Source organism: Mastomys coucha, unplaced genomic scaffold (assembly GCF_008632895.1).
Source record: "Mastomys coucha isolate ucsf_1 unplaced genomic scaffold, UCSF_Mcou_1 pScaffold19, whole genome shotgun sequence".
Taxonomy (NCBI): domain Eukaryota; kingdom Metazoa; phylum Chordata; class Mammalia; order Rodentia; family Muridae; genus Mastomys; species Mastomys coucha.
Genome location: NW_022196901.1, coordinates 287,933 through 304,399, shown reverse-complemented (window position 1 = coordinate 304,399; position 16,467 = coordinate 287,933). Strand labels below are relative to the sequence as shown.

The following is a 16,467-nucleotide window of genomic DNA, read 5'->3' as shown; positions in this document are numbered from 1 at the left end:
GAAGGACAATTCAGAGACTGCTCCACCTGGGAATCCTTCCTATATTCAATCATCAAATCCAGACACTACTGTGGATAACAGCAAGTGCTGGCTGACAGGAGCCTGATATAGCTGTCTCCTGAGAGGCTCTGACAGTGCCAGACTAATACAGAAGTAGAGGCTCACAGCCATCCATTAGACTGAGTACAGGGTCCCCAATGAAGGAGCTAGAGAAAGGACCCAAGGAGCTGAAGGGTTTGCAGCCCCTTAGGATGAACAACAATATAAACTAACTAGTACCCTCAGAGCTCCCAGGGAGTAAAACTCCAATCAAAGAGTACACATGGGGGGACTCATGACTCCAGCAGCATGTGTATAGCAGAGCATGGCCAAGTCGGTCATCAATGGGAGGAGAGGACCTTGTCCCTGTGAAGCTTCTATGCCCCAGTGTAGGGGAATGCCAGGGCCAGGAAGTGGGAGAGGGTGTGGTGGTGAGCAGGGGGAGGGGAGAGGGAACAGGGGATTGTTTTAGTTTTGGGTTTTTATTTTATTTTTTTATTATTTTAGTTTCTTTTTCTTTTTTCTTTGGGAGGGGAACCTAGGAAAGGAGACATTGTAAATAAAACATCTAATAAAATGAAAAAAAAAAGAATTAAAAAAGAAGAAACCTATGCTATTTGTGATATTAATTTCTAATCCATGGTATAGTGAGTCATTTATTCACCAGAGAAAACTCTAATCTATTTGGGAAACACACTTTTGTCTTTTTCTTTTTTTGTTTTGTTTTGTTTTGTTTTTTTCCGAGACAGGGTTTCTCTGTGTAACTCTGGCTGTCCTCGAACTCAGAAATCTGCCTGCCTCTGCCTCCCAAGTTACTGAGGCAGGGTGTCTCACAGAACTTAGGGACCTACGTTCTGGCTACTCTAGCAGCCCTGGGGATATGTGGCTACCTCTCAGATGCCATCTCGCTGGTTTTATGTGGGTCCTGGGGATTGAAACTTGGAAACTCCTCAAGCTCTGGAGGCCAGGGCTTTATCCACTGAGCCATCTCTCCAGCTTCCACTTTAATAATTTACCAGTTGTTATTGTCCAGTCACTCATCTTCCACCCTACAGAGACCAAGTATGAAAATGATTGTCTCGAAAGAACTTGTTCTTGCTTTCTTGGGTTTACTCTCTAGGTGGTCAAGTGGTACTATGCTGGAGTCAAATCTCAGTCCCCACCACTGCCAAGTAGCTGTTTAGCTACTTGCCGAGTAGGTGAACATAAGGCATGAAGAGGGACTGACAGTGTAAGGTGTCACACTGTACTTAAATACAGTCTGATGGTTTGTTCACAATATCATGCTCCTCTGTGCTTATTCATCTACTAGAAATTCTCCAACTACGTGGATTTGAGTATCCAATTTCCTACATTAAGAGAAGAAATAAGGTATTTAGAGTTCATTCCGTTTTCAATGTAGACTTTAAATTGTTGAGATAATACAGATAATGGGAGATGCCTTCCATGTATGAATTCACTAATTTTAGAAATACTAGCAAGTTCTCCCTCTGAGGAAGAATGATGATGAGGATGATGATGATAATGATGAGGATAAAAGTCTCCTTAAAATACCCTACTGATATTGTGTGTGGTCATCTAAGTAACAGGATGCTGGTAAGAAAATGGGCTGATTACTTAATTCATTTCTTACCTGATGTCATGTGCAGGTACAAGAAGGACTACAAAATTCAATTGCAGCACAATGGAGGACATTTCTTTTCACATACGAGCTTGTTTAGTTCTGTCTACAAACCTACCAGATAACCTTTGGTGTTTTCCACCTTAATGGAGGATAAATCTAGGGTACAGAAATGCTAAAGCATTCACTTCAGGTCACTCAGCTTGCTGACCTCTTAAGTAGCTGGTTCCTGAGTGCGCAATACTGTATTACCTTGGCGACTAAGTAAGATTTTACACAATTACCTCTCTGTCTATAGCTGAAAATGGTCAGAGAGAAAAGGGAATGTACTTCAGAAATACTAGGATCAATCAAGACTTCAAAAATAACGCTGTCAAGGAAGAGAGAAATGAGAGAAGAAATTCCAAAACAGGATCTATAGAGTTGTCACGTAAAGAAAAGGAAGGACTATTTTCTTGGGACGGTGACCTATTTCTTCACGGATACCTGATGAGATATAGAATACACACATCTTCTACCCACAATGCACTGGGAAAGAACAAGTTTGTAGCCTTTCAAATCCCAGTGTCTTCTTAATCCTTCCTAATTTAATATCTGGTCTAAGAAGGTGACAGTCACTAAATACATGAGGTTATAGGCACCAGGAGGCAGGGATACAGATACTAGGCCAGTTCTTCTGGTTCTCAAAAACTTCAAACTAAACATACTTTTATAAACACTGTATACACAATGCCCACTTCCCTCCCTTGTACCCCAGCACAACTCAAAGCCTTGTCTACGATGGACGAGCATTCTGGCCCTGAGCCACGTTCCCAAACCCTGACGGGGAGTTTTAAACCTGTTCCTTTAAGGATCAGTGAGGGAAGCAGGGCAAAGCAAAAGATAACTTCCAGCAAAGATACTGCGTATAAAATGCTGAAAAAGAACCAGTCCCTTTCAGATAATATTTGAACTCCAGACTTTGAGCATTAAAAGCGAATCTAGGTTGCTATTAAAAAATTGAATGGAGGAGGCTAGAGAGATGGCTTAGTGGTGAAGAGCACCGACTACTCCTCCAGAGGTCCTGAGTTCACTTCCCAGCCACCACATAGTGGCTCACAACCATCTGTCATGAGACCTGATGCCCTCTTCTGGTGTGTCTGAAGACAGTGATAGTTCACTCACATATACATCTTAATAAATACATCTTTAAAAAAAAAACTGAATGGATGAGCCGAACCAAGAAACACGGACTGTGGTACCCCAAGGCCTTATAAACATGCCTACACTGAGTACATGCTGCTTTTACGATGGCTCCAAACACCTGAGACATATAACCTCACTACCAATTACTACTTGGTGAGCATAAAGCGTGGGACGTCCAGCTCTTCCCTCAAGGAGCTTGTTGTCTACTAAAGAGTAAATTACAGTCTTTTGTGGCTGTTTAGATTGTACTCACTCATTAGGGGTTAGTCATATAATGACCACATGTGGGGTATATAATTTGTCAACTTTAGCAAAAACTGGATTATAGGGATTAAAAAGGAGAGAAACAGCAAGGTATCTAGTTAAACAACATAATCATGTTACTTTAGGTCCAATAAATTAAAGTAACCGTTATTTAAGTCTTCAAGCAAGGGAGGGATATATTGTGAAAAGAGCTCTGAGCCCTTCCCTTTTCCCTGAGATAGCTCAGTAGGTAGAGCACCTGCTGAGCTACAACACTGCTGTTAAGCCCAAAGACCTGACTTGGACTTCTAGGATGCACATGGTAGAAAGAAAAATGGCACTTCTTTAAGTTGTCTTCTGACACTAAATAATTATTCTATTTTTTTAAAGATTTATTTATTATTATAAATAAGTACACTGTAGCTGTCTTCAGACTTACCAGAAGAGGGTGTTAGATCTCATTATGGGTGGTTGTGAGCCACCACGTGGTTGCTGGGTGCTCTTACCCGCTGAGCCATCTTACCAGCCCCCCTAAACAATTATTTTAAAAAATTAAGGCTTTGTTTGCAAAAGCAAAACTAATTTGATAGTCCCTTTAATACTAAACCAGTAGAACAATTCTGAACTGTGCAACTAATGAGAGACGTTATACAGACTCTTGACCATAAAATAGCATTTCTATTTCAACAGAAATACCAATTCAGGAGAAATTATGACGTGTAGTCAGCATACTGCTAGTGAAAATGGTAAAGATCACATTTGTCTGCTTCCAGAATAGCATGATTTAAAGAGAGTTAGAGCCAAAGATGCTTACCTGATTTAAAGAGACATTTTTCATTTCCTTCCTTCCGAGACCCTCTTTATTTTCATTCTCTCTCTCCCTCTCTCTCTCTCTCTCTCTCTCTCTCTCTCTCTCTCTCTCTCTCTCTCTCTCTCTCTCTCTCCTTCCCTCCCTCCTTCTCTCTCTTCCCACCCCACCCCACCCTTTAACACAGCTTTCAGATGGGGTATAGCAGCACATGCTTTAATTCCAGCACTTGGGAGGCAGGGACAGGCAGATCTCTGAGTTTCAGGGCAACCTGGTCTATATATTGAGTTCCAGGCCAGCCAGGGCTACAGTCATAGATAAGACCTTGTCTAAAAACAAAAGCGATAGCAGAAAACAACAAACAAATAAAACCAATGTTCATGCACATCTTTTTGCCATCAATTAAAAAAAAATCTATTCTTTTAGAATTCCATACACCACACACACATACTATGAGATATGATCAGACCTGCTTCCATTTCACCAGGGGCCTCCAGATCCCCAGCAGTTTCTTCAGAGACACATAATAATAAAAAAAACAAAAAACAAAAAACAAAAAACAAAAAACAAAAACCCTGCTACCTCACCAGTTTTTAAGACCCAGCCTTCATTTCTATGCATCAGGCTGAATTTCCATGTGAAGGCACCAGCTGTAAAACACTCGTAAGACTTTCCAAGCTCAGCAAATGTTTGCAGATTGCTATGGCTATTGAAGAATCTACGGAAATCAGCTCTGGTTGGTGCAGGATGCCTTCATCTTCAACCTAAGCTTTCAACATCTGTGAAACATTTACAGAATAAAGCAACGATGTGTTATAAAAATCACTGACTAATCCATGGGCCTTGGAGAGGAAGCAATAACAAAAGTTTCTACCCACACAGAGGCACTGCGGCTTTGGGAGTCTCCCAGATCAGTGAAGGGCTCATCATTGGTACATACCCAGCAGCCACCAGTAGCCATCCGCATTTCCTGCCTAGGATAATCTGATTTTATTCAGGTAGCAGTAAGAGTTTCTATAGTGTGACTGGGCTATGCAGAGGTATGTTGGTTCTGGGTGATGAAACCCAAATTAAAGTTTGAAGTGAATTTCTGGAAGACTGTCTTTACTGAACAAAGGTAGCAAAATCCACTTAGCCCCCCCACTGTTTCAGAACCTGCTTAGGGCACTGTAGTATGGAGATGCCATAACTGAAATACAGCTGTCATTGTGAGGCTATGAGGGAAGACATAGCCAATACACTGATCAATAAAGAAGGCTTTGTTTTCTTCAGTATTTGACTATAGTATCCAAGATGACACTACTGGCCCAGTTACACCAGCTGTAGAATTATCTATCTCCAGACTTCTTTGCTATATTTAGATATTAATGCTCACTAATTAGGAAACATGGCATTTCTTATTCTGTACCTGTAATCATATATATGCTCATGCAAACAAGATCTTAAAAAATCTGAGCATCTCAGGTTTGGTGATCATTGGTAACGGGGTCCAAGAAGGGAGAGTGCATGGGGATTAGTCAGTCAGAGCAAACAGCTAGTGAGCTGGTGAGGTAGTGAGCTGGTGAGCTGGTGAGGTAGTGAGCTGGTGAGCTGGTTAGGTAGTGAGCTGGTAAGCTGGTGAGGTAGTGAGCTGGTGATCAATGTGCTTCTGTTGCCAAGCATCAGCAGGCAGAGATCTGAGGGAGTAAGTGGGAATGAGGGCTGAGGCTCAGGAGGCTCAGAGGGGATCATGGGGCAAGGCAGATGATGTGGATGCCTCTGCAGACAATTGACAGTCATGGCTGTAGATACCAGACTGACTGCTGTCAGAACATTTTGGATACTTTTTATGAGTGGACAGCCACAAAAAGGCTGCACAAAGGAGGTGCCCAGAGATCAAGCAGAGAGCTCACAGGCATTCAGTTAAGGGAGAGGTTCAATCCGCTTGGAGAACAGTGAATTCTCAAATGGGTCCCAGCTTCATCCAACCTTGGTAATACTATTTTTATGACTTTACCAAAATAGTGAGGTTAGAGAACAAGTTCAAAGAAGTTTGCTGCAACCGAGAGAGAGGGGGGAAGAGGAAGAGAGAGGGAGAGAGAGAGAGAGACAGAGACAGAGAGCATATCTTCAAATGCTCATCCCAAGAGACTAGGTATAGCAGCATTACAAACATTTGCACAGTGAAGGAAAGACAAAGAACAAATAGACTGGATGAGATGTGTAGAAAGATGGCTCAGGTAAGTCTACTGCAAAAAGGTAAGTAAGAAATGCTGAAGGAGCAAACAAGTGGCCTGTATGTGTATCATAAACTCTCTCCTAGCCCCAACCCCACAGAGCTTTGTTCAAAGAGAAAAAGGTATGAGAGTTCACTCACCACACTGACAGTGACCCATCTGGAAAAGTGAACTTTCAAAAGAACTCTACCAATTAAAAAAGAAAGCAGGTTACAAATATTGATTAAAGGAACACAAGAATTTTAAAGCAGGAGTCAGCTCAGTGATGGAAGGCACCTGCCACCAAACCCGAGGCCCTATTTCAGCCCTGCACACACAAACTGTTGGGATTCAGCAAGATGCTATGGAAGTTATGCTCACAGAGGCTTAAGAAAACGTGCTTCAGTTTGTTAAATTATTTTTGAAGTATTTTCCCCTTCATTTTTTTTTTTTACTTTATGTGTATGGGTGCTTGGCCTGCATGTATGCCACTGCCCGTAGAGACCTGAAGAGGGTATTAGATTCCCTTGGAACTCGGGTTTCAGACAGATGTGGGTGCTGGGAATTGAAGCCTGGTCCTCCAGAAGAGTAGCTAGTGCTCCTCAAACTGCTGAGCCATTTCTTCAGCCCTTAAATTTTAAATATTTTGAAAAAAAATCACCAGAAGCCTACTGGTAAAATACTTAAAGTTTTGTATTTTGGGGTGTGTGTGTGTGTGTGTGTGTACACATAGCCTCACAATTTTTAAAGGTTATATTTACATTAAAACACAAGATAAGATTTGGTCTTGACTCTAACTCCATTAAAACGTCTCCCAACTTAAAACAATACTGATTAATTTTTCATTTTGTGACAGAAGTGATTATGATCAGAAGTAGTTCACCAAGATCTAAGTATGGTCTGTGACAATCCAACCAGACATGTATCTGAGTAATCAAGAAATTTTTAATTTTCTGTGACACAGCTTAAATCTAAGTACTAGATTTTAGCAACAAGAATTAACACAAGCTGGGATCCCAATGCCACAGGTAAGGGGTGCCTTTCAGGGAAGCGAGGACGTACTGGAAGATCTTTGCAAACCTCAGCCTCTTCCATCGGCTCTTCATATGAACCTTTTTATTTCATCACAGGCGTTCTAGAAACGTTCACTGAGGAACTGCCATGGGCTTGTGCAGTCTGCTGCGCGCTGAAATGTACTTCACAATGCTAACGAATAGGGTGGCCAAGGCCAAACAGAAGGGAGTCATACCTCGAGAGCTACCACCTTACAGGAAAGTCAAAAGCACGTAGGAGAGGCCACAGCGAGCGGTCCTGAGTCAGGCCGACCTCAGACAGGTGAGGAACAGTCTTCAGGACCAGTTCATTAGGCTGAGGACAGGAAAGCAATCCGCAGGAAGGGGTGTGTCTAATGGCTTGGGGACACAAAGGTCACAGTGTTGGGATGGGCAGGTCACAGGATGGGTGGATGTGTTTGGGGAGAACTCAGGGGGCATAGACTTTTGGGCACTTCGGAGCCACTGGCAATTTGAGCTTGTTGTTTTCCCACAATGGCCCACACTGCATGTCCACTCCCACGGTTTCCCTTCTGTAAATCAGTCCTGTCTTTCCAGGAAAAAGAAAACCTGCTTTTCTAGCCAACTGAGGTCCGATCTTCTACCCACTCTTCAGTAGCTGGGGAGTAGGTACAGCCAGGTAAAGACATTTTCAGGAGTGCAAGTGAGCAACATCAGTTTAGAAATCTACTTTACATTCTTGATAGTAACTTTTTTTTCCTTTACAAAGGTTCCAGTCGTGGGTCTCTCCCCACCCCCCACCCCCCGCCCCCGATCTGCTTTTTCTAAACTAGTAAAAGCTAGTTTTCTGGAACTAGATTACAGACAGACTTTGGCCCATTTAACAAGGTCAGACTGTTTATTCTTGACAGGATTCTTTCCCACTGCAAAAAGGTACTTTTAAATGCCACATTCCAGACCCAGTGCCAGTAAGCCACTGAAGCATATTTTCCCACAAGAACAGATACCGTGTGCAGTCCCTACCTCACTGAAATCACCCAGCCTTCACAAGGTGCAGACAGTATTTAATGCCACCAACTGAAGTACATCCACCAAGTACTTGGCAAAACACGTCCTCACATTGCAGAGCATGGGTATCCTTTATGATGCAATTAATCAAAACAGAAGTGGGAAAAAAGAAAAACAAGGGGTTTTAAAAATGAAAAAAAAGTCAAGTGGTAGAAGATAAATCTGGAATTTTATGCTGCTATCCAAACCTAGAAGCCATAGAGCTTCTTATTCCTTATTTTAGGATTTTTTATGGTTGAGCTGTTAAATTTACAGCCCCATTTTTAGACTCTGCCAAGCCTTTAGAATAAACACATGAGCAGTACTAAAGAAAATTCTCCTACACTTTCCCCTTTCTTTATTTCCCCAAGACGAGAAGGCAGGCTATTCCTCCACAGCCAAACTGTCAAGTCTAACCTTCACAGTTACGAGAGATTTAAAAACCGTCAGCACCCTAGCAGACGCCAGGCCCAGCAGTACCACTCACCCACATGTTAAACCCTAAAGAACGGAGAGCTAAAACCTGGGGTAAATAAGAGGGTGGGCTCAGCCAAGGCTATCACTTGAGAAACAGACTTGAGAAAATAGTGGTTGGGTCAGAGGTCGGCTGGAAAGCCAGCATTAGAGCATCATCATTTAGAAAACGGGCCTTAATTTTTGGAGAGACCTGTAGAGGTAGACAGAAACATTACCTCCGACCTTCTCAAGTGCCCTCATGGACCAAGTCAAGTGACCTATGATAAGGGAGGTCATCAAACTTTTCTTGAGATATCATGGTTTCATCAGAGGCCTTGAGAAGTCTTAATCTTTAAATAAAGATGCAGCATACAGGAAATATAAGTGTCCATTAGGGTGGGGAGCAGGGTTTGTGATTCTGAGTAAGGAAGGACAAAATCAAAATCAAAAGGTTAATAGACACCCATACAGACATTTGCAATAGAAACCCTCCTCTGCTGGAGTTCAAGGGGCTCAAGTTATCAGAAGGGATAAAGTAGAGTGAGACGATTTGACAAAAATTGTGTCTAGTTGCTCACAACTGAGGCCGTGAGGCAGACTGGGCAGTGGGAGGAGTTGGAAATGCACCCACTGGTTTATTGTGAAAATAGGGAGCTGGGAAGCAAGCTCAAAGGACAAAAGGACAATGAAACATTTAGTGGCATTAGACAAATAGTTGTATAAACTGATGTGTCCGGCAGGCCATGAGGAGAGAAAAGTAGGTAGTGGCTGCCTTGTAAACAAATGTACAAACAAGCCCTGAGCTGGGATTCATCACTCAGGTACTGGTGCATCAGGCCTCGTGCGTTTACTCACCCCATGTAAAACGTGAACTGAATAACTAAGTTAAGCCAAACGTTACAAACTGAATGATTAGGAACAGTTAAGCCAAATGTTACCAAATTTCATTTATGTATCTTGACTTATACTATGAGATTATTAAAGCGCAGACAAAATGAAGATACAGCTACCTCCCCCCTGCCTTACACAGAGGTTGTGACAGCTGCAAACAAGAAGTTCACACAGCCTAAGAATTAAAGAAGACACAAAAATCCTAGTTGTAGAAACATTGTTTTACATGCCATTCCAGGGACCATGCCTCACAATCTGGGTATGGAAATAATACCTTCGGGTCAGGCAAGCGTGCGAAGAGGAAGCTGTCTTATTACATAAAGTTTCGGATCATTTCCTAACATGGCACTGAAGTGTATTCCCACAGGAATATTAAAGGTAAGAGACAGGGATATTCTGTCATCTTCTGGAGCTTTGGGGAACCACAGCTTGCAAGGCTTCACTAAAGCACCTGGTCTCCACAACTTTAACACGTGCTGTCTTTCCATTTGAGTCTGATCTCAGGCTTCTGAGATCTAGTGACACCATATACAATGTTTATGACAAGATATAAAAAGCCAGGAGACAAGCAGTCTCTGTGTATATACCATACCTAGATGGAATATGCTAGTTAAACTTGTATAGAGTTTAAAGAAAGAAATCCTTTCTCTCAGGTAAATTATTCCCCAGGCAGGAGCATTACAGCTCATCTATTTTTGTCTAGAACTAATTCCTAACAATCACCACTTATGAAGGAGCTGGCCTTAGGTGGGCAAATGAACGCCTATCTTTTATGGACAAGGAGAACAGTCATGGATTCACCTTGTCAGCAGGGCTGGTGTAATATGCACACATATGCACACTCGCCTATAGTGGTTTCCTGTACAGTGCAGAATTCATTCTCTTCTGTACATGGGAGAAACTCATACAGCGGTCATCGATGGCCGCCGTGACTGTGAGCAGAGTCAGCGTATCAAACAGCGACTCAGCCGTGTTTTATTACCACCGAGAATGAGCAACAGAGGGACCTGGACGAGTTCTCGTGTTTGTTTTGGCCCTGGCATTTTCCACGTACGCAGCCCTGGGAATCCTAGAGAAAAACGTGTCCTGTTCCCAGCTCTGCACCACCCCCATTGTGTTCCACTTCCACCACTGGTCAAAGTGAAAACGAAACCCACACAAACACCCCATTGTTAGCGATGAAATATGCACTGGCAACTGTGAGTATTAACCAAATAGTCCTGCCTGTGTCGCGGCGAGATGTTGAGACTGGAGGGCGTTCCAGGAGCTTTCCTGCTTCAGAGGTGTGTCCTGAGCTTTCGCTGAGGTGCTGAGGCGACAAGACTTTGGGGTTTTTCCATGACACTCATGCAACGCTCTGGGTTTGATTCATTCAGTATGCACTGGCAGCCTCTGGAGGCTTCTGTGGGAGCTACTCGCTGAGGCTCAAACCCTGCCAGGTCTCCATAGTAAACACAACATGCACGGAGAGGAAACAAACATAAAGAATTTATTTTCTCATGTAAAAGATGACATTGTTCTTCAACTTCTGGTCCTACTTCACTTTGTCACTTGAGCCTGCCAACTGGGTGCCATGCAAGGAGTTTATTCCAAGCACACACACAGAAAGCAAGTGTAGATTACTTGATGCACACACATCCAGTGAACCTGAATGCAGACAGGTTCTAGAAGGATGATGCTGTGGCCCTTGCAAACATCCTACATCCTGGCACAAGTGACCAGTGTGGGCTTCTCTAGCTCCAGCCCCAGTAGATCCATGGGTCATGTGACTCCACAGAATGGGAAATTCTTCCTTGATTGTAGTTTCCTGTTTCTAAAGGTACATTCGTTTTTGTGACTGTTATGCTTTTATCTACTTCTCAATTCTGCTTGTAAGCTCTGAGAGCAGAGATCCTGTCTGATTTAGTTCAGCATCACCTCTTAGGTTCTCTGGTGGAGCCTGGCACAGAGGAGGTGACTAGGAATTGTTGACTGAAAGCCAGAACTCCATTTCCTTTCCTCTCCTTAGCATATAAAAGTCTCTGTCTGAAATTGAATAGTTTCTTCAGTGTTTACCAACTTCTAACAACACAGAGACAGGGATGCATGCGTACACACACACACACACACACACACACACATACACACACACACCCCTATTGCTCTGGCTCCAGGCAGCGTAAGCAGTTTGAATAGGGTCAGATTGGCAGTACCAAATCTTCAGAATCTTATTAGTTCCATTAAAAATCCCCTTAACTTTTTTGTATTATTTTATGTCTCCAGCAACAGCCTTACTAGGTTTACTACAGTCTTTGGTGGTTTTCCATGGGAAAAATCTTTTCCGGACTGTACAACTGTTAATCCTGAAGATATGGATGGACACAGAGAAAGAGCTTTGGAGGAAAGTCACATGTGAAAATGCTGTAAAGCTTTTACAAAGATCTAAGAGTACAAGCTACTGTTAAGACAAAATAAACAAACAAACAAACAAAACCAGTCATACAGAGACAGGTGAAGAAAATAGTAAAAGCTGTCTAATGATTCTCCTATTCCTTTATTTGGTAGATGCTAACTGTCTTAGAATATAAAACCTCTTCTAAGGTTTGCTAATATCAAAATACAGCAAGTAGAAAGAATGTCCTTTAATAAGCAGAGGTATAATATTTCTGTATATCCCTCAGCTCTCAGGACAGAAAGTTTAATTGAGCCAGGTCCCTAGTTCAGCAAAGAGGATTACTGTAAATGCAAGACATGAATTCAAACTATCTTTTAGTCCTCATAAAAGACCAAACAATGGCATGTAACTTTCATGATTTTTGCTCAGAGATTCCAGCCAAGGACTCGGTCAACACCACGATACAGAATGCAGTTGGGCATTTGAAGGTTTGACTGAGTCCTTCACTTCACCAGTGAGTAGTGATGCGGAATACTGAAACCATTAAATGTATAAGCAATTCTTTCCTGATTTTTCTAATGACTCAAATGCATGTGTCTACATGTTTGCATTTCTTAACTTATTCATTAAAAAGCATTTCTGAAATGCCCAGGAGACCATCCAGGTGGAACAAGACTGAGTATCTCACTTCAAATGACTCACCACTGCTTTATAAATAAAAGCCCCAAATAACGACCAACAAGTTAGAAAAGATTATGAAAGCTGTTTCTCCTGCAGCTTGAACAAAGGCTCAGAGGTTAATAGCGATTGCCATCATGGGGACTGACTAATTCTGATTCTATTCTCTCTCTCTCTCTCTCTCTCTCTCACACACACACACACACACACACACACACACACACACACACACACACACACAGAGACACTATGCTAGTAGCACAGAGGAATGAATGGTCAGTTTCTAAAGGGGTCTGCAGGAAAGACTGTATAAATCAAGCCTTGGGGATGAGCAATATATACATTTTTCACAGCAGTTAAGATGGTGGTCTCAGGTCAATTAAATTGCAAATCTCTTGCCAGTCTGCAAATTAAGTGGCTTTCCATTTCCTTGTGTGACATAAAATACTGTAAAATAGGCATTTCTAGGCAGTGGAGTGCAGCCTATTAAAAGAATATAAATGATAACTTATCAGTTCAGTCTGAAAGACAGTGATTCTGTTTTTATACATGTATGTAAAAATCAAAGCATCATTTTATCAGGTGGAAAAAAATACTAACAGTGAGAAGTGTTTAAAATACAGTACCATAAAGAAAGTGTATTACTATTAAATTCCAAACATCATTCTTTGGAATGAAGTCTTTCCCTTTTATTATGTTACTAGGGTAAATATAAAATAGACAATACAAACTAGACATCAATATATCTAGTAGTAGATATATGTTTGCCATTGCCCTCTTCTTGGGATATGAAATCATTAGTCGGTATTTTCCTGCCAACTTTAAGCAAGAATGGGGTGTCAACTGATGTTACTCACAAGTTGAGTTATCATCCTTCAAATTTAACAAGGAAAAAAAAACTCAACTGGGTTTCCTGTTTTTATTTATAGTTATTATGGTCAATTTAGGGGGATGAAGATGACTCATCCTTTTCCCCCCAATTAATATGCCCAAGGAGTAGTTCCTTCATCTGCTCACTGATGATCCTCTTAGTCACAAAGCCTATTCAAGCTTCTCCCCAGGCCTCCCCCTGCCCCCAGAACAGGCACAGTTACTTCCTAGGGAAGCATAAAGCCTACCTCACCCTTCCCATTGGGGAAGCACACAGACTCAAGTCCTTTCTGGTGTGGTTATTATGTAAAAGTCCAAGGGCTCGCCTCACTCCACCCAAAGCTAGGCCTGTTCTTTAAATATCCACTTGGGCCTTGTCTTCTCTGAGGCACTGCAGGCACTGAACAAATGTAAGTTTTATCTTTCAGGAGCACGGCGTATTTCGGAGAATGCTCCAGAGCAATCTGGTGCCTTGGTTAAGTATCCAGTGCCAGGAACGGAGGGTTGGGAGGCTATAGGAGTTCTGAGCTTGGCATACAGAGGAAAAGAGGAGGAGGCAGAAGTTAAGTTTCTTAAGTTGAATGTTCTTCCTGACCAAGTGACTCTTCTCTATTGTTTCCACTCCTGGACTTCACCTTCTCGGCTGACACCGCAGGACCCTGGGGAAGCTGTTTTTGTTGTTTTTCTGTGTAGAGTGTCAGTCTTCTTGGAGCACATGTGTCAAGAATGGAAGCAGCCATCTCATTCCCTCACTGCAATGGCCAACGGTACCACCTTCCATTTCCCAGCAACACCCCCATCCGGGCCAGGGTCTGGATTCAGAGCCTCTTTGAGGCTGAAGATGGACTTTTTTCTCCTAAGTTTTAACCCACTATGTCTGTGGGCAGCTTTATTCTCTGTCTCTACCTCCTGCCACTAGTAACAGTGAAGGAAGACTGCTTCACTTCTAGCTACTCACAAATTTACTACATACAGAGCAGGTTATAAGAAAAGAATTATTAGTACTGACTACCAGGGTGCTCCTCTCAGATTCTGCAGATTTCAACCAGATGGGCTATAAAGAGAGACTGGAGTTAATTAATGGTAAGGGCTATTATGGCCCTGGATCTGAATGAGACAAAGAACAGGAGGGCTTAAGTTCTCTGCCAAAACAGGGCCTCAGGTCCTTTCTACTCTGGCCCATGTGATCCTTCCATCCGGCTGGCAAGTGTTAGTCACTCAGGTCATTGAGGTTCACTGTCAAGTTAATTTCTCTAGTCCCTGAAGCATCACAGCTTCAGAGGAGTGCGTTATCCTGCCTGGGGCGGTGTTGTGGCTGTTTCTCAAGTTATCCTGCAGAACATAGGTGCCACTCCTCCTGCCTGCCTTGCCCTACACTGACCAGAGCTGTACCTTCTACATTATGTATGCAACTAAAAAACACAGCTTACAGCAAAATGCATTTAGAAACGTGTAACTGACTCCTCCCTAGTGGCTAAGGTGCCAACAGGCTATTTCTGCGATCAGTTCCCATCCATAACAAACCCAAGTCGTAGTGAGCAAAGCCTTTGTTTTCCTCTTAGCCACAGCTAGTAAAAAAAGCACATTCTGTTCACAGATTAAGTGTGGGCAGAAACAGCCCGAGAATCACGAGAGGGGGCAGTTTGTCAATTAAAACAGGAAGACTACGTTTAATGACAGGGCAATGATCTCACTTACCACCGAGGTAAGAGCCATCTGAAAACTATAGATGCGGGCAAGGCCAAAGTCAGCCAGCTTTATTTGTCCACTGCTGGTCACCAGAATGTTCTGTGGTTTCAGATCGCGATGCACTACTCTGTGAGAATGAAGAAAGTCCAGACCTCGGAGAAGCTGAAACATCATATCCTAGAGGAAACAATAAACATACAACAGTCAGCAGATGCTCAGAGCACGAGCCACGGAATCCCTATTCAGGAGATGCTCAGAGCACAAGCCACGGAATCCCCAGAAAACACCGGGAACAATGCCAGTCTCTCCCCCTTCATGCTCCCATAAGACACAGTAAAACACTTAACTCCCAGCTGGGCAGTGGTGGCACACGCCTTTAGTCCCAGCACTTGGGAGGCAGAGACAGGCAGATTTCTGAGTTCGAGGCCAGCCTGGTCTACAGAGTGAGTTCCAAGACAGCTAGGGCTATACAGAGAAACCCTGTCTTGAAAAACCAAAACAAACAAACAAATAAAATAAGGCAAACCACTTGAAAACTGTCTGATAAAAATAATTCATTAAAAAAAAAATTAACTACCCCCATGTATTTTATTAGGAAGGGGCAGCTTAAGAATAGTTTTCTCTGGTGTAGGAAATGTTCCGAAGGCTAAACCTTAAACAAACGCTGGTGCTTAATGCTGGGGATTGGGGGTGGGGGGGACAGGAGGAGGACTGAGTGGAGTGAAAGGAATGAATTTTACTTCGCATACTTTTATTCATTAAGTAATTTCAACCATCAAACTAAGTATTTTCAAAATGTTTTTTTTTATAGTGCTTATACCTATGTGTCACTTTTCTTAAAGTTTTCTGTTTAGCAAATCATTTAGCCTAAACCACAATACTGAGCTAAGTCACCCTATTTGCATAGGTCAAGAAACTAACATACTGAAGTAAGTAAGATACTGGGTTAAAGGTCACAACACCAGGGTCTTGATTTAGTGAAGAGTAAAAAATCAAAACAAAATACAAAACAATTTAAATCTCTTAACATAGCCCTTTATTAGTTAAATGAAGAAAGAAATACAGAAAGCAAGGCAAGCTATTTAAAGTCCCTGACTCAGTGTTTTCACTATGGCTGTTGCTCCTGCTGTCTCTACCCTGAACTGGAGCTGTTTCTTCCCATGAGAGATGGTAAGTGCCTGAGTCGTGAGCCAAAATAAAGCTCTTCTCCCTCAAATAACTTCCAGTCAGATGCCCCGTCACTGCAACATAACAGTTACTAATACAAATTTGATATGGGAAGACAGATTGTTATTGTGATAAACCTGGCCACATGGCTCACAAATGGTTAGAAGTGGTCTGCAGGAAGCATGCAGGGG

At 42.4% G+C, this 16,467-nt stretch overlaps 1 protein-coding gene across 2 annotated transcripts in view; it reads right to left on the bottom strand.

The window, feature by feature from the left end:
- Positions 1–16,467, bottom strand: part of Cdk6 (cyclin dependent kinase 6) — a 203,775-nt gene that overhangs the window by 87,489 nt on the left and 99,819 nt on the right. For both annotated transcript variants that reach the window (XM_031379913.1, XM_031379912.1), the window contains exon 4: positions 15,119–15,286. In XM_031379913.1, the coding sequence (XP_031235773.1) occupies positions 15,119–15,286 (168 nt within the window). The remainder of the gene's footprint in view (positions 1–15,118; positions 15,287–16,467) is intronic.